Below are 22525 nucleotides of genomic sequence, written 5' to 3'. Positions count from 1 at the left end.
TGAAATCACTAACCTCAACACAAATCCAGTGTCCCACCTGCAAATCTGGGCTTGTGGATGAATAAGTCTGTGCGGTTTCATCCTGTTAGGATTTTGTGTTTTACGCAGAGGTTGGAGATGTTTGAACCTTCTGAGACTAGCCCTGGGCTTTAGTGCAAGTTCCCCGTGCCGCCGTGAGTTGGTAAGGACAGCTCTTGGGCTGCAGGCAGCGTGGCAAATAGCTGCAGGAGCATTAGCTGGACCTGTCATGGTTCCTGGTACAGCAGCAATGCTTGACTGCTGTTTTTTTGACTGCTTTTCCAGCCAGGCCATGAAGGAAGAAGCTCAGGTGAGCCATGGGAGAGCAGCAGGACATCCCCGCTGTCCTTCTCTCCACTGATCTGTCTCAACCATTGGCTCTACTGATGCAACTGGAGTGACCACCAGCTTCAGTCCTCAGTGCTCACCATCCACATGGGCACTAGAGTCGGTTTTATACGCTCCAAGGGTTTACTTTCCTCCCTCGGCTCCATGCCTGGTGAGATGTACCCTCCTGAGATGTGCCTTTGCATGTGCACTGATGGAAGAATAAGGCTTCAAGATGTGTCTGAAGAACCACTTGTGTCTGTGTTGGTGAGGACGTTCTCTGGAGTGGCACAGAAATACTCGGGGCTGAAGCGAGCGTTGCGTTGCCAGCTTTGGAGGTACACGGGTGATTTTTTTCAGGGCCAACGTTGGAGTTGGGTGATGAAGTCAGGAGTTCAGCTCTCCCTGGAAAAGACAGAAAAAGAGAGAGAGCTAAACCTGGTTAACTGCTGGTTGTGGAGGAGGGCTACGGGATAACAACACTCCCCCCCAAAAAAACCCAAAATGAGACGCTATATTAGAATAAAAATTTAAAATGCATCAGGTGAATCTCCTCTAAAAATGCCTTTTTCTCTGCTTTGGCTGTAAGGGGAGCATGAGGCGAGTAGCTCAGGTGGAAACATCTCCTTCCTATGCTCGGTGAGATGGATCTCACCCAGTGTCCCGGCACTCCTGGCCTTACAGCACCCGGTTGGGGAGTCCCCTGGGGCTTGTCACCGACAGACCATCGCGACGGGTGGTGTAAAGCAGGGCGAGCACAGGGCTCTGAAGGAGCTGGGCTGATTTCTGAAAGCCAAGATCTGCTCTACTATTTCTTGCACTGGTATTTTCAAGCTCTGAATCTCACAGATTGTATTTTTCCACAGTTTTTTAAATTCATAGATCAGATAATTTCCTTCCTCCTACTAGAATAAAAAGTTATACAACCTAAGAGCTGCTGATTTCCATACAGTGTTTTAGAGGAATCTGGTATCTGTGGAAGTGAAGAAGGGAGGACTCTGGGCTGGGTTTTCTGCATCTGCCTCCCTGTGAATATGCTGACGTTGACTAGGGAGGCGTCGGGCAAATCTCGGCTTCCACAGCTTGAATTTTGGTTTAGAGTACCTCTGAAGAAGCCGTCATTGCCGTGGCCCAAACGTGTGCCCTGTAGGCTACGTAGAATGGTCTTCCTTGGAAATTGGCTTCATCCCCCAGTTGAGGTTGGGTCTTCCCCTACTTGTTGATCCGTAGGGATGGGGAGGAGAACACTCGGGACTCCCTGGGCCTCGAGAGGAGGCTGGAGGTGAGCTCAGAACCTCAGACCAGGCCATCACCACCAGCAGCCAGTGATGCTCAGAGTCTTCCCCCAACATGTCCCTAACTTGGCAGATAGCCCTCAACATGTCTTCCTCTTCAGGTACCATTTAAAAAACATGAAAGAATTCCCATTTCTATGGTCTAGATCCGCTACTGCTTTCCTATATCAATACCGTTGTCTTTTTCTTCTCTCATGGCTTTTTTAAGCCAATTTTTTTTTCCTGCCCCACTGGAAGATGCACTCGCTGCACACCTTCTGCCAAGAAGTTTATTTTTATGTCACTTTTTTTGTTTTCCTGTAGGGTTTACTGGACTGATGAACCTTGTAGCAGGCACTAATTAATAGCACAACTTTCTGTCATGCTCTCGGTCCGTGGGTGCGCTGAATCTCTTACAGCTGATTTTAATTAACTAAAAATCAAAGCTCCTCATTTGGGAGATTACAGATGTGGATTTTTTTGCCTCGCTCATCTTTTAAAAAGCAGATAGAGCAGATCCTGGCTGAGATCTGGGGGTTCAGCCAGCACAGCCCTCAGGGAGGCTGCGGAGCTGTGCCATATGGAAGAGGGATGGGGAGCTGTTGTGCCTGGTGCTCCATCATGTTTTCCAGGCATCACATCACTTCTCCATCTTGCCCTGCTCTGTCATCCTTGGTACCCACTGGGGTACCCAACACGCTCTGAGAAAGGCTACAAGTCCTCTTTGGTTGGACGTTTCGCCTTTGAGCTGTTGAACTTTTAATAGAAAAGTCAAAACCCAAAGACTTTTCAGGCTTCTGTCTTAAGAAATGAAGAAGGACCGTTGCCCATAGAAATCTTGGGTTGAAAAAAAGCCCTTGGATAGTGTGTTTGGGCCCTGGCCATCACAGCCCTGACCGTGGGGGCCTCTCCATGGGGGCTTCCTCAGAGAGCAGCAGCGAGTTTCTTGCAACTCAAGGCAAAATGCAACATATTACAAAGTTTTGCACTGGGCAAGTGAAAACTATTGATTTTCTGTGTTCCTGTTTCTCAACAAAATCCTGATTTGAATTTTTTATGTCCTGATTTAGAAGACTCACCTGCAGTATGTTATTTTTCAGATATTCCTTTCCCCTTTCTGAGGAAAAAAAGCATTTCAGCTGAAAAATTTTAAATGAAGAGCAGAATCAGACAGATTGTATTTTAATTTAAAAGCTCCTATTTAAGAGATGGTATGACAGGAGTGCTTGCTCTGGGTGGAGCTGCATGCCATGGGGCCTGTGGAGCTGGGGATGACTTCCCAAGACATGGCAGATGGACATCAACACTGGACATCTTCCCCCTCCACCCCTTGCACCCCTGTTTTTCTTCCCCTCCCACCTTATGCCTTGGAGTGGCTCTGGAAGGTGTCCCCTAAGCCATCGACCCCCCATCGCTCTGGTGCCACGTCCTCACTTCTCCAGCCCTTTGGAGTGCAGGTGCTTTTCTGGCCATGGTGATTTGTTGTGTTTTGGGTAAAAAGCAATAAGTTAAGGCCTTTTGGGGGACTTTCCCATTGTGTGGCTGTGGCTTCCAACCTGCATGACCCCAGCATTGCTCCAGGGAAGGTCTCCAGCTGTGGCTGCTGGAGGAGCTCATAGCTTCTCTCCAACACTTGTCTTTCCCCTGACTTGGATGCCTGATTTTCTCTGGGTACAGGTTTTCAGTACAGAAGTCTGGAAGCGGAGGGAGGCGAGTGCAAGATGGCTTTACTGTGCCTCGTGTCACCAAAAATGGTGGTAGAGAAAGAGCAGAAGGCCAGCTAAAGTGATGGAGGCAGCTAAGGAGGTTGGAGAAATAAAAAAATAATAATGCAAAGAGGGAAAAGAGATAAAGAAAGGGGAAACCACCAGTGAGCCTCCACTTGTGTGGACATGAGGGTGGTGTCACCTGCTTGCCAGAGCCACATCCTTCAGCTTTGCTCCATGAGATGCAGTTTTGAGGCAGAGGGTCCGAGCCAGTTTTTTGGGAGGGGTTACACTGCACTGTCTCCTTTGGAGGAGCAGAAATAACACCCCAGATGAGCCAACAACGAGGCTGGTGAAGGACCTGGAGAACAGATCCTATGAGGAGGCAGGGCAGGAGCTGGGAGTGTTCAGGGTGAGGAGGAGGAGGCTGAGGGGAGCCCTCATCCCTCTCTGCAGCTCCTGACAGGACATTGCAGAGAGGCTGGGGCTGGGCTCTGCTCCCAGGGGGTCAGGGACAGGACAAGAGGGAACGGCTGGAAACTGCCACAGGGGAGGCTCAGGCTGGGCAGGAGGAGAAAATGTTTCCCAGCAAGAGTGGTCCGAGAGTGGCACAGGCTGCCCAGGGAGGGGGCAGTCCCCATCCCTGGGGGGGTTTCAGGGCCGTTGGGATGAGCTGTGGGGGATGTGGGGTAGGGGAGAACTTTGTAGAGTCGGGCTGAGGGTTGGACTCGATGATCCTGAGGGGCTTTTCCCACCTGAGTGACTCTGGGATTCTATGATTTGCCTTTCCTGTGTGTGCTCTTGGCTTTGGGCTTTTATTAACCAAAAAAGGGACTTTTGACATTGACGCCTTCTAAAATCAGGAGGGAAAATGCTCCGGATGGGTCAGCTGCCCATCAGCACGCCTCGACTTGCCGGTATCCCCCCGGCCTGGGCTGCACCCCACTGCTTCAGCAGCTTGCCACCCCGCCGTCAGCCCTCGCCTTGCCAGGGGTGTTGCTTTTTACTCTGCTCACCTCCCACCCCTTTTTTCCACACCCCCCCTCCCCAGCATTGCTCCATGCCTTCCTTCCACAGTGCCGAGCCCGGGAGGAGCTGCACGGTGAGAGCAGCCTGGCTGGCTGCCTCGGCCACGGCTGGGTGCCACCGGGCTGGGGGACGGGGAGAGCAGCTCTCGGTGATGCAAAATCTGTTCCCATTGCCTTGTGCTTCAGGCCATCGCTTCCAGCATCAGGGCATCCGAGCGTATCATTCCTCTTCCAGTCCTGGCATGCTTTAGCAGCGTCCTCCATCCCTCACCAGCCTTGTGCCTTCCCCATCCCTCCTTCTAATCCTGCAAAGAATCAGCGGCTTCTAGCCAGGAGGCTTGTGTGGCCGTGAAATAACAGGGCTGAGCTGGAAATGTCACCTCTGCCCGTGCCAAGCTCGGCTGCACAGGGTTGGCACGGGACAAGATTGTTTTCAAAGTGACCGCGGTGTTCCCGGGCGTTGCAGTGGGCAGCGGGTGCTGCACCCGCCGCAGTATTGTTGGTGTTGGGTGACCTGGTTATAACACACTTATCTCACAGTTCAACTCCACTGACCTGATATTTTTGGAGTTTAGAGGACCTCGTGGCTCCTGTAGACGCCGGAGGCACCCAGACATGTCCCTGGATGTCACAAAATCGGGGCGTAATTTGAGGAATGCGTTTAAAATAGCTTCTCTCTCTGCTGCAATTAAAAAAAAAAAACCAACCAAACAACCCTGCTTTAATCACGTTTGCAGCAATTAGGTCCCAATCGGGGCCGTCAGCAGGCCGGGCTTTTATTGTGTGATAGGGATTTATGATGCCTGAGGCTGCCAGAGCCCCTGCAGCTGGATCCCAACAGCCTCAAACGGCAGCAGCGCCGGGGCTCATGTTGCTCCTGTTGGTTTATTGTCATGTGGATTTGTCTGTCCAGCTTTTTAATGAGATTATGAGCTTGGGGAACCAGGAATTTGCTCTGTGTTTGGCTGTGTCGAGCACAGGGCATGCCTGGCCCGCAACCAATGCTCCCCGAGAGCATCGGCCTGTCGCTGGCGGAGCTGAGCCACCGCTGATGTTAGTGCTGGGAAAAAAGAAAATCGGGATTAATGGGTTAAGATGCAAACTGGCGGTTTGCTTGTCATATATTCCTTGTGTGCTCGGGATGGATGAGCTGAAGAGCTGTGTTTAAGCACGTTAACCAAAGTGTTTATCTGGGATGTGTTGACACTTTGAAGGAGTTTTGCATTGCAGGGATGTGCCACCCTGGAGAAGGTGAGCAGGAGCTTTCAGGGATCCCTCTGCTCCCAGATCCCCGGGGCTGAAGAGGTGGGAAGGAGAAGGACTCGTGCATGAGGGAGATGGTGATGGTGCGTCGTTTTGACCTGAATCCCCCCGAATAACAGGCTTGGAGCTGGCAGATGAAACTATTTCATTAAATCAGGAGGAGGATCCCGCAGCCCAGTTAAAGGATTAGGGTTGAAAGCCAGTGCGTTGCCTCTAAGGTGCATCAATTTTATTAAGAGTAGAAGAAAAAAAGCCGCTTCTCATGCTGTGGTACCTCCAGCTCCTGTGGGTTTGGGTGCATGGGAAGCTCTTCCATCCCTGGAAGAGATTTTGGTGTCTTCCTTGGGAGGGTGCTGCTCCTTCATGGTTTAACCATGCAGGGGTACCATGCCAGTCAGAGAGGGGCCTGGGGGGGTTGAGAATGAGCCAGAGTGTGCCCAGGGGGCCAAGGAGGGCAACGGCATCCTGGCTTGTGTCAGCACTGGCGTGGCCAGCAGGGACAGGGAAGGGATCTGAGCCCTGAGCTCGGCACTGGGGAGGCCACCCCTCGATTCCTGGGTTCAGTTTTGGGCCCCTCACCCCAGAAAGGCCATTGAATGACTCGAGCGTGGCCAGAGAAGGGCAACGGAGCTGGGGCAGGGTCTGGAGCACAGGTCTGCTGGGGAGCGGCTGGGGGAACTGGGGGGGTTCAGTCTGGAGCAGAGGAGGCTGAGGGGAGACCTCCTGGCCCTCTGCAACTCCCTGCCAGGAGGGGGCAGAGAGGGGGGATGAGTCTCTGGAGCCAAGGCCCCAGCGCCAGGCCCCGAGGGAATGGCCTCAAGCTGCCCAGGGCAGGGTCAGGCTGGCTCTGAGGAAGGATTTCTGTGCAGAAGGGGCTGTTGGGCGTTGGAATGGGCTGCCCAGGGCAGGGGGGAGTCCCCGGGATCCCTGGAGGGGTTGAAGAGTCGGGCTGAGCCAGCGCTGAGGGATCTGGGGGAGTTGGGAACGGTCAGGGGGAGGGTCGTGGTTGGGCTGGGGGAGCTGCAAGGGCTTTTCCAACCCAGATGGTTCTGGGGTTCTGTGATTCTGAGAAAACCTCTCTTGCTCTCTGGGAATGGACAGATGTAGGCTGGGCAAAGCTGGTGTGTTGATACACATATACATTTGATTGATAAACATGTATTGATGAACGTGAGGGTTTCCAGGTCCTACACAAGGCACTGTGGGTTGAGGAACCTTTTCCCTTGTCCTGCTGGGCAGTAAAGTTCAGAATTTGCTGCCATCTCCCTTAAAACCAATTCAGGCAATTTTCCTCCAGCTCCCAACATCGCATATGCATTTGGTGGCGGGGGGACTATAGGGGGGGCTTCTGTGAGAAGCTGTGAGATATTTGCCCCCATAGAGCCAAGGCCAGCTGGCTCCAACAGGGACCCACTGCTGGGCAAGGCCAAGCCCATCGGCTACGGTGATAATGCCTGTGATAACATATTTAAGAAAGGGAAAAAAAAACAACATGGCAATTGCAGCCAGAGAAAGGAGTGAGAATATGTGAGAGAAACAACCCTGCAGGCACCGAGGTCAGTGAGGAAGGAGGGGGAGAAGGTGCTCCAGGTGCCAGAGCTGAGATTCCCCGCGGCCCGTGATGAAGACCACGGTGAGGCAGCTGTGAGGTCCCCGGGGGAGCAGATCTCCACCCACAGCCCGTGGGGGACCCTACGCCAGAGCAGGGGGATGTCCCAAGGGGGTTGTGACCCCGTGGGGAGCCCACGCTGGAGCAGGGGAGGAGTGAGGAGTCCTCCCCTGAGGAGGAAGGAGCAGCGGAGACAAGGGGTGATGAGCTGGCCACAACCCCCATTCCCCGTCCCCCTGCGCCGCTGGCAGGAGGAGGGAGAGAAACGGGGAGTGAAGCTGAGCTGGGGAAGAAGGGAGGGGTGGGGGGAAGATGTTTTAAGATCTATTTTTTATTTCTCATTACCCTGCTCTGATTTGATTGGCAATAAATTAAATTAATTTCCACAAGTTGAGTCTGTTTTGCCCATGAGAGTAACTGGCGAGTGATCTCCCTGGTCTTATCTCCACCCACGAGCCTTTGGTTACGTTGTCTCTCCCGTGTCCAGCTGAGGGGAGTGACAGAGCAGCTTTGGGGGGCACCTGCTGTCCAGCCAGGGTTAACCCAGCACACCCAGGAGGTCACTGCTGCCCTGCGGGGAAGCGCAGCCTGCGAGGATGGGGCTGCATCCCCCCCCTGACCATGCACATTGTCCAAATCACCAGCTGCATCCCAGTCCCAGCATCCTCCTTTACACAAACAATTAACAGTTATACAGAAAGAGTACAGCTTAATTTTCAGCTACTAGGCTGAATTTGTGGTTCTGGCACCTGAGAAAACCTTGTAAATGGTGTAAAATTAATAGAGGATGAAGTTTCAAGTAATTTTTTGGCTAGCCACAGAGAGTCTTTTTCATTTTTAATCAAAACCTGCATCAAAGCTGCCCCTGTGAGCCTGGACCAAGGATGCTTCAGGACTCCTGTGCTGTTTCACATCCTGCGTGGCAGATAATTTCCTCTGCCAGTGCCAACGGGCACCGACGTGCAGTGGGTAATACCCTGCCCCTCCGGCCGTCCCCAGGAGCTTGAGTTTTCACATTTCAGAACAAAACATCTCTGAGGCAAAAAGCATCTGCAATCTGAGACATCCTTTCTTTTCCCTTGCTAAGTCATGCCCCATCAATGAAGCAGGTATCCCCTCCATCAAAGTTTGGCTCTCACTTGCCTCTTTCTGTTCTTATTCCACCCAAACCATGTGATTAAACAGTAATTAATTTCCTCTTTGCAAATACATCTGTAGGCCCAGATGTGCCCGGCCGGGGTGCGCACTACCAGCCTCCCCAGTCACTCCCAGTGATCGGGGTTTATTCTCACCTGTGTCCTGTAGTGCTGGTGATGCTGCTCTCCCCATCCTTCCCAGATCACATCCAGAGAGGCTGAGAGGCTCTCCCAGCTTTCCCAGGGGAAAACGGTCGTGGATGTGGAGGAGTGAAACGAAACAGCCCTGAAACACCAGCGGCATCGTGGCTCACTTGCCCGTGATCGCTGGCTTTATCACATCCCACTCGCCACCCGCCTTTCGCTGCTGGATTTATCCTGAATTCCTCGCAGTAGCTGCGCGACGTGGCTAGCACCTTTTGGGGGAGTGCGAGATAAATAACAGGGCCTCCTCTCCGGGTTTTTTGGGTCGTTTTTTTTCCCAAAGGGATTATTCAGCAATACAGCATGAAAATTTGTGGCAGGGCTGGGGCTGGGCTCCTCCAGCAGCATCACCCACTCCTCCCGTCCCTGACCCCGCTGGCTCCCAGCTGACCAGCACCTGGGATGCTCCCTGCACATCGGCGTTATGAGCTGCTATTTTTTTTTTTTTTTTTTTCCCCCAGCAGGTTTTCTTTGGCACAGCCCACTCTCCATTAATTCCTCCCAGCAGTTATTTCTTAAAAGTGTTGTCTGAAAAGTTCCAGATTAAATACTGTAGCTTGTGCTAAACTGGATATACCGTTTCCTTTTCAAAATGTTGATTTTGGATGCCTCTTTCTGCATGCTTCTGCTTAAGATAGGTTTTTCCTTCCTGCTAGTGGTAGACTGATCTAATTATTGCCTTGTTTTATAATAATAAATAATTAGAAATTACAGTAGATCTTCATGGGACTGAGGGATGAAATAAAAATGCAGGAGTCTTTTGGTGCACATCATTCATTTCCTGTATGACAAGCAGTCAATATTTTGTTTATTATTGATAATAATTCAGTAGTAAAAATGATGGTTCTTTTGGCTGAAATGTCCCTTTTCCTTTACTACAGAGAAAGCAGCTGATGATGAAGTTCAGAAGTCCGACATCTCATCCAGCAGCCAAGGGGTGATTGAGAAGGAGTCTCTGGGACCTCTTCTTCTGGAGGTAGGTGCTAAAATGTTGTTGCTAATCCTGCCAGGCTCTCTGATTTTACTCCTTTGTTTCAGCAAATGGCTTGGAAAGTGAATCTTAACCAAGTTTGATGGAGCTTGGACTTGGTTAATTTGAAGCTGTTGTGGATAGCTTTGTAGTATCAGCATTAAAATATTGAGTTTCTTCTAAATGGGGATTAAACTGAGCCCCCGTCCTCATTTGGAGGTGAGTTAGGTAACATGGATAGATGGTTTTTCAACAGATTGGAATCCTTCTGTCCTCTGGGAAATAGGGAGGATGAGGAGGGCGCTCTGCATTTTGGCTGATATCAGTAAATCAGAAAGAATCATGTCTCAGGAGGAAGGTCAGAGTCCAACCTGACAGCACCATCATGTATGGAGAAGGTTATTATAGGAGGGTTATTAAATTATATCACAGGCCCCAGAGATAAACTTAAAATCCTAAATTGTTCAGCTGGTAATTTGATGGGGGGTGGTTGGGTTTGGGACTGGGGATTTCCTCCCTGGGGATGACCAGCACCATCCCACAGCCACCTTCTTGCATTGAAACAGCCTGATAAAATTACACAAAGACCAAAAGGAAGCAACATCCTCATCTGATTCATTTAATTAGAGTGTAATTGCTGACATGACACAGTCCAACGATTTACTCTGTGGTTTCTGCTGGGAGCCCAATAGCTGGGAGGTGAAATGTGGCATCATTTTGGAGACAGAAAGCCAGCCTGGGTTTCGGGATTCCTGGGCAGAGAGACTTCCCCGCCCCACTCCCCCACCCCCCCCATCACATTTTTGGTCTCTTCTGTTTCTCCAAAAGATGTTTGGAGGCCATGGGGAGCTCTCCTGCACCTGCACGTTCTTCTCAAGACCTGCTTAACCCCTCCCCATACCACACTTGTCTTCCCTGAGCCCTGGAGTGAAGGTGTCAAAATGAGTAAAACTCTGCAAGAGGTGACTCTGCAGATGGAGGAGTTAATGCAAAAGGGATGGGAAGGGGGTTGGTGGCTAATGAAGGGTCTGGCTTGTGGAAAGGACGGAAAATGGGTGCTGGGATGGGGTTAATGGGGAGTTGGCAGCTTGGCTACAGAGGTGCTTGGTCTAACAGAGGCAAAAATGCTGAAGGGTCTTAGAAATGCAGAGAGCTGGGTTTGAGCCTCTTTAGCCCAGTAGAAAGCAACAGGACAAGAGGGAATGGCCTCAAGTTGCGCCAGGGAAAGTTCAGACTAGATATTAGGAAGCATTTCTTTCCAGAAGGGGTTGTTGGGCGTTGGAATGGGCTGCCCAGGGAGGTGGTGGAGTCCCCATCCCTGGGGGTGTTCAAGAGTAGTGTTGATTTGGAGCTTAAGGATATGCTGTAGGGGGGAACTGTGCTGGGCGAACGGTTGGACTAGATGATCTCCAGGGTCCTTTCCAACCTAGATGATTCTGTGATTCTATGAAATCAGGCTGGGAAAGGCACGTGGGTTTTGAGGGGTGTGCTGGGTGCTAGAAACAGGCTTGGGAATGTAAAGTGATGCAGGAGAAGGTGGCAGATCCTCAACAAAACTCCAGTATTTGGGTTATACTGGGAGAAGGCATCCTACGAGAGCAGTGGCAGAGCCAACAAAACCGTGAGAGGGAACAGGGTCCGCAGTAAATCTACAGCTTTTGCAGTGCGGTCTGGGGAATGTGCCTTTACGTTGCTTAAATGATGAACATGGGGCCAGCTGCCTCACCAGAGCATCCTTCAGCTGGGGGTCGATCCCCTCGTGTCTGTGGCCATGTGTGGGAGTATGTGGCTCACTGTGGCCAGGAGCCTCGGTGGTAGCCAGCACCTTGGGTGATGGGGAGCAAAGCAAAGCAGGGATGGCAGCACATCGGTAGTAGAAATGGCCCTGGAAAAGCTGAGGTCATCATAAAAAATTAGAAAATTAAAAAATAAAATAAATAAAAAACTAGAAAATTAATTAAATCAGCTAGCTCATGGCTAAAAATTACCCCACGTGCTTGGGTCGGGTACCGATGCATCCCTTCTGCAGGAAGGAACGCAGAGGTGGTGCCATTACTGCTCAGTCGATGTCGCTTTGTAAACAACCCACCGTGTATTATTTGATTTTAAATCCATGTTTAAATTACGGTTATTACCTATATACAAACTGAGGAATAATTTCCTAATTGCTGTCCTCGTGTGTGAAGCCCACACGCTGGAGATGCTGACTCCGACCTGTGCCCGTGCTCCGCGGCATCCGTGGCTGCTTTGAAGGACTTTGAGGGTGCCAAGCCCTTACCATGCTGAGTTTATTTTCCATGTGGATTGACTGTGAGAAGCAATTAGTGGTTTCACTGGTCCCCCAGCAATCCGCAGCCTCCCATGCCTAAAAACATTCCCCAAATGACTTCCAGCTTCTTCTGGGTGTCCTGGGCTCAGGGGGGGGTGTTCAGACCCAGAAAGGCAGAGATCAAAAGGGCTATTAAAAGCATCTTGTTCATTTTTAGGAAGGTTTTTTGCCTCTTGACCTGTTGTTCGGGCTTGACTTCTATAAGCAATTATGCTGATAAGGTAATTTAATATTTAAACCATGGATAAATGCCCAGTGTTGCTGCTGGAAGAACGGGGGCTATTAGGGGAGGTGTGACAGAGCTCCCCTGCCCCTTCCCTGCTCCCCCAGCCCTCCCAAACCAGCATTATCTGGGAGAAGGGTCCAGGTGGGGTTTACCATCCAGCCTGGGTCTTCTTTTTGGGGGGGCTCCCAAAGTGCAATGTCTGGTTGTCTTGGCAACAGCTGGGAATAAGGAAAATTGCAGCCGATCTGCCAGAACCATTTTGACAAAAGATTTCTTTTTTTTAATTTTTTTTTTTCCTTTTTTAAATGCTTCCTGTTTCTTGCACTTAATGTTGCTCTACAGCAAAAACTGATTTTTAGAAACTGCATTAAATAAAGCCTGGGTGTTCTCCTTCGGAGGAACTCTCTGCTGGCACAGACAAGTGGGAGGACAGGGAGGAGAGGGCGACGCTGCGGGTACCAATTTTGGGGCATCACAAGTTTCTCCTGTCCCTGCACTGCCTCCCACTCTGGGATATGGCCAGATCTAGTTGCAGGATCACAGTCCACCAGAGCTTGCTGTTGATGAGCAGGATAAATCAGAATTAGACTCCAGGAAAACCAAACCCTGCCTGGATGAAGCATTTTAGGTGATGCCTGTTTGCAAGAGTGTAAATCAGCAATCACCCTTCTCAAGGGCTCCTCGCACAAGCACTGGGCTCTGCAGCTCTGAGCTTATTTCGTAGCACCAGAAAGCATCACCTCCCCAGTACCACGGCAGTGAATTAAAAACCTTGATGGTGTCCTCGTTAAAATAAGCAGAAGATCTCCCTGTGTTGTGTGATTGGGTCTGGGTTGCGCTTGTCCCCCTCTGTTTGATTGCAGAGCTGAATTTGCCACTTGCGTCCTCAATGCATGAAAAAACCTGTTATTCTGCACGATGCGAAGGCTCTGTCATTCTTGGGCTGTAATTAAGCAAATCAGGCATATGCTTAATTTCAGTGGCTTGCCACATTAGAGCCTTTCTGACTGCCCTGGCCCTTGGAAGAGGATTGTTTCTCCTCTGCTGGCACCGTCCGTAGTGGCAGGGACGGCCTCAGCCGAGGAAGTTGCAGACCTAAATATGTATTTAAGCAAATGTGCTGTTATTTGGTCACTGCTGTGATGTAGAGTGGGGATGGAGCCAAGGTGTGAGAGGCAGAGGAAGGTTGCCCTTGGTCAGGGAGCATCCTGACCCTCTCTGGGACCCGCTGCCCACACCCTGCCCGGATTTATTCCCCTTCCAGGCCTTGGACGGCTTCTTCTTTGTTGTAAACCGTGAAGGGAGGATCGTCTTCGTCTCTGAGAACGTGACCAGCTACCTGGGTTATAACCAGGAGGAGCTCATGAACACCAGTGTCTACAGCATCCTGCACGTGGGGGATCACGCTGAGTTCGTCAAGAACTTGTTGCCGAAGTCTCTAGGTAAGAAAACCCTTGAGGTGGGGTTTATTTATCAGCTGGTGCTTGGAGAGTGCTGTCAGAAATGCTGTTGTGTCTTCAGTGAAGCTGGCTTTATATTGTTTTGTATATATATTATTCATATATATTATTATTATTTTTTATATTGTTTACTGTGAAATTTAGAGATATACCCTAGGCAGGTCGTGATCCATAAATCTTTTCCTAGTAAAATGCATCCTACCAGTGAAAAATCAGTATTAGATTTTTGAATAAATATCCAGTGGAGGACAGTATTCAAGTCATCTTCCCTTTGTCTTTCTCTGCTAAGAAAACTTTTGCCTTCGACTTTGGCTCATGGGTGGGAAGAACCAAGTCATCTGCCCAAAGCGAGGGGCACAAATAGGAGCTTCAGGGAAATGAGGAGGAAGATTCTGAGGTGTTCATCTGGGGAGACTGAGCCTGCTGGCTGATCCCAATTCATTTAGGACATCCTCCCAGCTGGAAGGAGGGGGCAGTCCCCATCCCTGGGGGGGTTTCAGGGCCATTGGGATGAGCTGTGGGGGGATGTGGGGTAGGGGAGAACTTTGTAGAGTCGGGCTGAGGGTTGGACTCAATGATCCCGAGGGGCTTTTCCAACCTGAATGACTCTGGGATTCTGTGCTTGTCCTGTGCTGGTTTCAGAGCCCAAGTGTCTGGCACAGGGATGTGCTGCACCCTGGGGTGTGAGGAGAGGTCACAGTGCCAACGGTGAGCTCGCGATGGTCCCCTACACCAGAGAAACAAACAGCTGGGAGGATGGGAGGGAGCATCGTGTGGTGAAGGCACTTGGTGGGGTGTTGGAAGCAAGTGAAGCAAAAGGTTTTATTCACTGACTGGAGATGAGCATCCTCAGGGTGGCTAATGCAGGTGGGACATCACTGATTCCACTCACCCCTTTGAAGAAACACAAGAGAAGATGAGCCTTTCCCAAGCTTGACTTAAAAATAGTGGTTTTTTTTTAAATTCACACTTGTCTTCCTTCTGGTTAAATATAATGATGTCTTAAACCACCTAAACCTATGGGCACTCGTCAGATTGAACCTGTAGAGGTTCAGGCATCGTCTTTTCCCTGTGATTACCCAGTTCAAGGCTGGGTGTTTTCTTCCCTTGGATGTTACAAGTCTCTCAGTTCTTCTCGTAGATCATGTTGCATGGAAGCTTTGTAATCTGCTGGTAGCAAAATCACTTGGGTTGCATATGAATAGCCATGAAGATGTTGTAGAGCATTAGAAAAATCAACCAACTGGTGCCCAAAGGTTTTTGGTAAAAGCCAGGTTATAGAAAAAAATCAAAGGGGAAGGTTTTTGCTGCTGTAGCACCAGAAGATCTGGCTGCCGACTTACTCCAGAAATGAGGAGGAAGCAAAGAAAATATCCATTTCTGTGGAGATTCTCAGCTGGACTTGCTAGAGAAGTCCCGTGAGCATCGCTTCAGAGGGATTTCAAGTAAAACAGCAGGAGGCAGGAGTCTTCCAAAAGCTCTGAAGCCCCCCTGCCTCAGTTTCCCTGCCCGTAAGATGGAGATGATAGCATCTCCCAGCGATGGAAGGAGCAACTGGAGAATGTCAGCGTGATGACACTGTGATGATGATGTCAGTGTGATGATGATGCACTGATCTCATTTGGGGTTGTAGGTGCTCTTAAGGCCTGGCTGGGAGTGTGGGTCTGGACACGGGGTCTCCAGCAGGTCTGAAGGAGCCCCGGGGGCTGGGGGGGAGAGCTCTGCCCCCGGCTCTGCTCTGGGCTCATCCCTGACCTGGGCAGCGAGCTGCTTTCTTCCCCCATGCCGGCACTTTTCCTTCTGTCTGAGGGGTCTTTGGGAAGTCAGGGGGGACGTGTGTGCACGGCGCAGCTCCTAACAACCCCTCTCCTCCTTTGTCCACCCCCCAGTAAATGGAGTTCCTTGGCCTCAAGAAGCGACCAGGCGCAACAGCCATACCTTCAGCTGCAGGATGCTGATCCGGCCGCCCGACGAGCCGGGCGCGGAGAACCAGGAGGCTCGTCAGCGCTATGAGGTGATGCAGTGCTTCACCGTCTCCCAGCCCAAGTCCTTCAAGGAGGAAGGAGAAGGTAGGGGAGAGCATCCTCTGCTCGAGACCCTGCATTTGCGTTGGGGAGGGCAGGGCAGGCAGGAGGAGGGCAAGGTGGGGACCACAGTGCAGGCAGGAGGAGGAGCAGGGTGGGGATGGCAGTGCAGACAGGAGGAGAACTGGGGTGGTAATGGCTGTGCAGGCAGGAGGACCAGAGTAGGGACAGCAATGCAGGCAGGAGGAGGAGGACCAAGGTGGAGGCCAGGGCAGGCAGGAGGACTGAGGTGGAGATGGCAGTGCAGGCCGGAGGAGGAGCAGCCATCCCCCCGCAGCGCTGCCTGGTGGGGCTGGTTGTTCCCGGCTGGGTACAGCCAGTGCCTGGCACAGAGAAGACAGTGGGGGAGATGCCTGAATTTTGCTGCAGCTTCTCATTCCCTCTTGCCCTCAAGCCGATGCCCTCCAGCCATCTGCTTCCCCAGCCCCCCAGAACTGCCTCCAGGGTTGCTTGCAGCCAATATTCCTTAAGGAAGGAGCAATATTTTATTACCCACCGAAGCCAAGGCTGCAGCACCTTCCCAGCGAGTGATGTGGGTGCCTGACACCCCACCTTGTACCTTCACCGCTGCCAGACCACAGTGCTGCCCGCGGGTTTTTGGGCTGACCTGGCTGCCTGCAGGCAGATCTCTGCCTGGGGACTCGGGACAGGCAGGGTTCCCTCGGTACCGTGGGGACCGTTGCTTTCCTGCAAGTGCCCTAACTCTCCTTTCGGTGTCCCAGCTATTATTTTCCAGTGCATTAGCTGGATTAATCCATTGTGGTTTACACAGGAGATCATGACTGGAAGGAATAAATTACAGTATTTTATGACCAAATACTTTGCCTGAAGCCGACAGTTGCTGGCTTTTAGTGCTGACTTTTATTGTACGATACTGCCAGATCTGAGAAGCCTTTACAATTAATTTCTCCAAGCACTGGAAACCTCTTTTCCAGCAAATTTTATAGAATTTAGACAGAGCCTATTTGTTTTGAAGGGCCTGAGGATTGCTCAGGGTAAACACTTCCAGGGCAGGACGTGGCAATCAAGCCCAGTGGTGATATTTTAATTAAATTTTTTAAAATGCAAGAGGTGGTTGTAACGTCTGATTTTCATGTTCTCGGTGCCTTCTCCGCCTCCCAGATTTCCAGTCGTGTCTGATATGCATCGCGAGACGATTACCTCGATCGGCAGCCGTCACCCCTTCCGAATCCTTCGTGACCAAGCAAGACACCACAGGTAACGGCCCAGCGATGCCGGGGAGTCCTGGCTCCAGAGGATTTGTTATCCCTGAAGATCAGAGGCCAGCAGTGCAGTGCAGGACCCTTGAGCATGTGCCCAGTGTAATAATTATAATGAAAAGGAGTATAACAGAAAGAGAAATCAAAGACAAGAGATGCCCAAGGCAGTTGCTCACCACCCGCTGACTGATGCCCCAGCAGTGCTTGGCCCCTCCCAGCCAACTGGCCCCAGTTTATATACTAGACATGATGCTCTGTGGTATGGAGTAGCCCTTTGGCTAGTTGGGGTCAGCTCTCCAGGCTGTGCTCCCTCCCAGCTCCTTGTGCACCTCCTCGCTGGGAAACTGAAAAATCCTTCACTTAAGTGCTACTTAGCAACAACTAAACCATCCATGTGTTATCAGCGTTATTCTCACACTGAATCCAAAAGTGAATCCTCTACTAGGAAGAAAATTAACTCTGTCCCAGGACAGGGGGCTGTTGAGGTTGCTGATTGATGGGAATGAAACCGTCACCAACTTCCAGATTTGGGTTTTATCTCGGCCAGATACTGCTTTCTAGTCATTCTGGTGACCTTCTTTCTGGTAGTTAATCATCACCCTGGACTTCCCAGCAGCCTGAAAACCCTTAATGAATGTTTTCTCTGCTCGCTGCTCCCTGCCCATGGCTGTAAAACAGCCGGCAAAGCTGCCTGGTGTTTCCCGTCGAGGGAGAAAGCAGGTCCTGCTTGGAGGACCCTTGGATGTGGGTGACGTGGCTGTCAGGGTGTCCCACTGGGTGAGGGTGTGAATCTGGGGTTCCCAGCCCTGGAGCAGTGAGGGTCCCCTGGCACAAAGGTGTTTCTTGTTGAGTTTCACGTCCCCTTCTGCTGGCCAAGGTGTGCGTAGAGCTTGGTGTGTGCTCCAGAGCAAACTTTTTGAACCTCCACCTCCTTCCAGATCGACCTCTCCCTGTGTGTTCCTGCCACTGCTGCCTGGCACAAATAGAACATGGCTTCATTTATCCACCATTTATTTATGGACCTCTTTATGCTGAGGGTCTTCTCATGCTGAGCTTGAGTAACGTGGCTTCTCTCTCCCCGCTCAGGTAAAATCATCTCCATTGACACCAGCTCCCTGAGAGCCGCCGGCAGGACGGGCTGGGAGGATTTGGTGCGGAAATGCATCTACGCTTTCTTCCAGCCGCAGGGCAGAGAGCCATCTTACGCCAAACAGCTCTTTCAAGAAGGTAACAGGCTCCTCTTCCTCACTGGCGCGCTCTCCTGCCGAGCAGCAGGAGCTGCAAGGAGAAGCCTGGGCACAGTCCTTGCTGGATAAATGCTTTGTGGAAAAATAAATGCTGCAATAATAATCACAGAGTGCCAAAGAGAGAGAGGAAAGGACTGAGTAATGCTGTAGGAGCTCCTCCAGCTGGGAGGTTCCCTTTCACCTTTCAAGAAATACAGAATTGAGACAAATTGGAGATAAATATGATCATTTTAATTTGTTGTTTGTTTTTTTTTTTTTCCTGGGCTGTCCACAAACGCCGTCCCCAGTGTCTAAGCAGAAGAAGCGGAAGCTCTTCCGTGAACATCTTTGCTCTGTCAGCTCTTTCGTGGGTGTCTTTGCTGTGTCGGCAACGATGCTCACAACAGGGATGTGGGGAAGGCAGGGACGTAGGAGCAGGAGGTCGCTCAGTCTCTGGAGAGCTGTAACTCTGCCAGGGTTGCAGCAGCAGCGTCCTGCTGCACCTTCCCAGCCTGGCTGGGCTTCATCAGCTTGTGCGTTGTGCACTGATGGTTGAGTGACGGCTCCTTCAGAAGCTCTGAGCACACAAGGACAGTGCTGGATGGATTTAGATTTACCCACTGCAGGACATGGGTTTGGAGCTGAAGAAGCAGCCGGGAGGATTTCTGCGCCACCACAGTTATTTTTACTCCTTTTATTTTTTGGGTCTACAGGGTTAGCATGTGGTTTTGTTCGCTGGGAAGGTGGTTGTCCCAGGCAGGTTCTCCCTCTCCCTCCATCCTCCCCCTGGTGCTTGTAGGGTGTGGCGGGTTCTGTCTCAGGTTTCTCAGGAGATTGATGTGTTTCTGGTTGTTTCCCTCAGTGATGACACGTGGCACAGCCTTCAGCCCCTCATACCGATTCACCCTGAGCGACGGGACGGTGCTCAGTGCCCACACCAAGTGTAAGCTCTGCTACCCCTCCAGCCCGGAGATGCAGCCCTTCATCATGGGCATCCACGTCATCGACAGGTACGTCCCCACCCCGCCACTACCAGCGCCTGGCTGGGCGATCCAGGGATCAAAGTGACCATTCCCTCCAGTGAAAGGGGGATCCACTGGTGATTTGTTGGGAGGTGTGGGATCTCCGTGGGGAATCTGAGGCTGAAAACCAGCGTGCTGGCAGCTCTGTTGCTCTTGATTATTCTTGTTTTGGTAAGAGGTGGCCCTGGGAGTTCAGGTGGAGGTTTATAGATGTGCTTCACATTTCTGCCTTGCCCTGGAGAACTTAAAATATTTGGGGAGGGAGAGGCTCTGACAAACTGGCAGGACAGGGAGAGGGGAGGCTCTGGGCGTGGGCTGTGCTGGAGAAATGCGAGGGGGCTGGAGTGGAGGGAAATGGTCCTCCTCCAGCTGTGTGGGAACATAAGATCTACAGAAGGTGATGCCTTCAGGGTTTGACTGGTGAGCTGCAATCCTGAGCCACGTCTCGTTTCTGGAGAGATGCTAAAGCTGCTGCACTCCCTCTGTGCTACTGAAATGCTACAGCAAGAGTGGTCCGAGAGTGGAACAGGCTGCCCAGGGAGGGGGGAGTCCCCATCCCTGGGGGGGTTTCAGGGCCGTTGGGATGAGCTGTGGGGGATGTGGGGTAGGGGAGAACTTTGTAGAGTCGGGCTGAGGGTTGGACTCGATGATGCCGAGGGGCTTTTCCAGCCTGAGTGATTCTGGGATTCTGTGAAATGGATCCGGGAGTGCTGGTGGAGCGGGGAAGTTTGAGACTACCAGAGCTTGTGAGCTGCTGCTCTCCAGGCCTCAGAGCTCTGCAGCATGGGTGGGGGGCAGGAGCTGCCTGAGTGACGCTAAAGGTTTGGGCAAAGCCTCTTGTGACTTTTCCTCTCTTTTTCATCACCCGCAGGGATCACGGCATGCTCTCACCCCCAGAGAACACTAACTCCGCCATGTCCCTTCCCCGGGTCAGCCCCTCGCTGAACCCCAGCATCTCCCCGGGGCAAGGCATGGCCCTGCCACCCTCCATCCCCCCCTCCAACGGCAGCATGTTGGCCACCACCGTGAACCAGCAGCCAGGCGCCGGCCTCCACAACAGCAACTCCAGCACCAGCCAAACCAGCTTCGGATGTTCACCTGGAAACCAGATAGGAGCCAACGTTGCCTTAAGCCAGGGACAAGCTGGTCCCCAGAACAGTAACCACACTTTGAACCTCAATAGCTCCCCCATGAATAGTCCAGGGATTACCCCACCACAGTTCATGTCTCCAAGGCATCGGGTCAGCCCGGGGCTGGTGCCCAGACCCAGAGTGCCCAGCAATCCCTTCTCCCCCCCGGTGCCCACCATGCACTCCCCCGTGGGCATGGCCAACAGCGGCGGCGGGGGTGGCTGTGGCACTGCTGCCACCAGATCCTTTCCCAGTGCCCCCCTAAACTCTATGCAGGGCCTGACCGAAGGTCCCAGCACGCCGGTGGGCTACTCCACGCCGCCCCCCGCGCTGAGACAGCTCAGCTCGCAGAGCTCGCCCGGCCGCCTCGCCATGCAGCCCATGAAAGCCGAGTCCAAGGACAGCAAAGAGATCGCCTCCATCCTCAGCGAGATGATCCAGTCGGACGGCGGCTCGGGGGATGGCAAACCGCTGGACTCGGGCATGCTGCACGCCGGCGACAGGCTCGCAGAGGGAGGGGACAGCAAGTGCTCCCAAGCCACCAGCCATAAGCTGGTTCAGCTCTTGGCCACCACAGCGGAGCAGCAGCTTCGACACGCCGATGCGGACACGAGCTGCAAGGATTCGTTAGCCTGCGCGGGCACCGCTGGCACCTTGGCCTCTGGCAACCCTCCCAGCAGCACCTGCCCTTCCTCCCATAGCTCGCTGACCGAGCGGCACAAGATTTTGCATAGACTCCTTCAGGAGGGCAGCCCTTCCGATATCACAACGCTGGCCATGGAGCATGAGAAGAAGGAGAACACCCCCAACACCGCCACCACCCCCACGGCTCAGAACCAGCTACCGGGCACCCCGGACATCAAACTGGAGCCGGACGCGCTGAAGAAGAAAGATGTGAAGGATCACCAGCTCCTACGCTATCTGCTGGACAAGGATGAGAAGGAGCTTGCTGCAGCCCCGGCACTGAGCCTGGATGATGTGAAGGTGAAGGTGGAGAAGACGGAGCAGATGGAGCCCTGTAACACGGCCCCGGTGCCGCTCGCCAAACCTCCTGCCGCGGAGGAGGTCAAGCTGGAGACGCAGGGCCAGGTGAGTTGACCCATCTGCATCTGTGCTGGTGGGATATTCTCAACAAATCATGTTCTGGGGGCATTTCCCCCAAACCTATTGGCGTGCTTCCTCCGCAGCAAGGTGGTGGGGCTGGGAGAAGGGTGGGGAGATGTCCTGTGGCTTGCTGCAACCTTCTGCGCTGGTGCCAACTTCTCCAGCACCAGTCCTATCCCCGTTTGTCCAGCTGCTTCACGTTTTGGCAGCTCAGATCTTCAAGGCAGTGGTGGGAAGGGAAGGGAGAAACTTTACTGAGGTGTATAAAAATAAAAAAGAAGCCTGGCACATCGCAGCAGGTGGTGGGCTTGAGTGAGAAGAAGACCACTTGTGTGTTGCCGTGCAAAAAGGGTTCTTAATTCTGCATCTCTGGTCACATTTAGGACTCGTGTCGCAGGGAATTTTCAATCCCTTGCCTTCCTGTTCACTGAGATTAGCAATTATATGGGCCTTTTAGTTATCCTAAAAGTATTATTAAATTGAATAATCCAGTGACAGATCTCTGCAATAGAGATTTGGGTGTATAAATATTCATTACACGCAGCTATGAATAGAAGAGATTTCTTATTTTTGAAAGCCAGGGGAGATGGTAACATGGATAAAGCTGCTTAATCCTTTTTAAGCAAAGAGAAGAGAGTGGCTGACATGAAGAGCAGGGCTGATCGCCTGCTTACTGACTGCTGCAAAAGAGGCGTTTGGAGATACGGGATGAATAACAGAGCGCTCGGAGAGCCTCGGCTGACAAACGCACAATAAGTCTCTTAATAAGGTTAAAGGCTCAGTGGGCCTGGGAGTCGCGGGCGGTTATCCTGTAGGCGAGCAGGAATCCGCAACCACCCCCTGCATGGCTACAGGCTCGGGGAGGGGTGGCTGGAGCTGTCTGGGAGAGAAGGGTCTGGGGGTTCTCACTGACAGGCAGCTGAACAGGAGCCAGCAGCGTGCCCGGGGGCCAAGAAAGCCAACGGCCTCCTGGCTTGGATTGGAACTGGTGTGAGCAGCAGGAGCAGGGAGGTGACAGTCCCCCTGTGCTCGGCACTGGTGAGGCCACACCTGGAGGTTGTGTCCAGGTTTGGGCACCTCAATCCCAGAGAGATCTGGAGGGGCTGGAGCGAGGGCAGAGGAGGGCAACGAGGCTGGGGAAGGGCTGGAGAATCAATCCTGTGAGGAGGCAGGGCAGGAGCTGGGAGTG

General features: G+C 52.2%; 1 protein-coding gene across 9 annotated transcripts in view; it reads left to right on the top strand.

Annotated features, from left to right (window-relative positions):
- NCOA1 (nuclear receptor coactivator 1) overlaps nucleotides 1-22525 on the top strand; it is a 190020-nt gene that overhangs the window by 138884 nt on the left and 28611 nt on the right. For all 9 annotated transcript variants that reach the window (XM_074895419.1, XM_074895426.1, XM_074895423.1 and 6 more), the window contains 7 exons: nucleotides 9447-9541; nucleotides 13355-13532; nucleotides 15440-15619; nucleotides 16757-16852; nucleotides 17941-18081; nucleotides 18943-19090; nucleotides 19974-21321. In XM_074895419.1, the coding sequence (XP_074751520.1) occupies nucleotides 9447-9541; nucleotides 13355-13532; nucleotides 15440-15619; nucleotides 16757-16852; nucleotides 17941-18081; nucleotides 18943-19090; nucleotides 19974-21321 (2186 nt within the window). The remainder of the gene's footprint in view (nucleotides 1-9446; nucleotides 9542-13354; nucleotides 13533-15439; nucleotides 15620-16756; nucleotides 16853-17940; nucleotides 18082-18942; nucleotides 19091-19973; nucleotides 21322-22525) is intronic.

This window comes from Athene noctua, chromosome 1 (assembly GCF_965140245.1).
Source record: "Athene noctua chromosome 1, bAthNoc1.hap1.1, whole genome shotgun sequence".
In the NCBI taxonomy this organism is placed as follows: Eukaryota; Metazoa; Chordata; class Aves; order Strigiformes; family Strigidae; genus Athene; species Athene noctua.
This window is presented reverse-complemented; position numbering and strand designations above follow the sequence as displayed.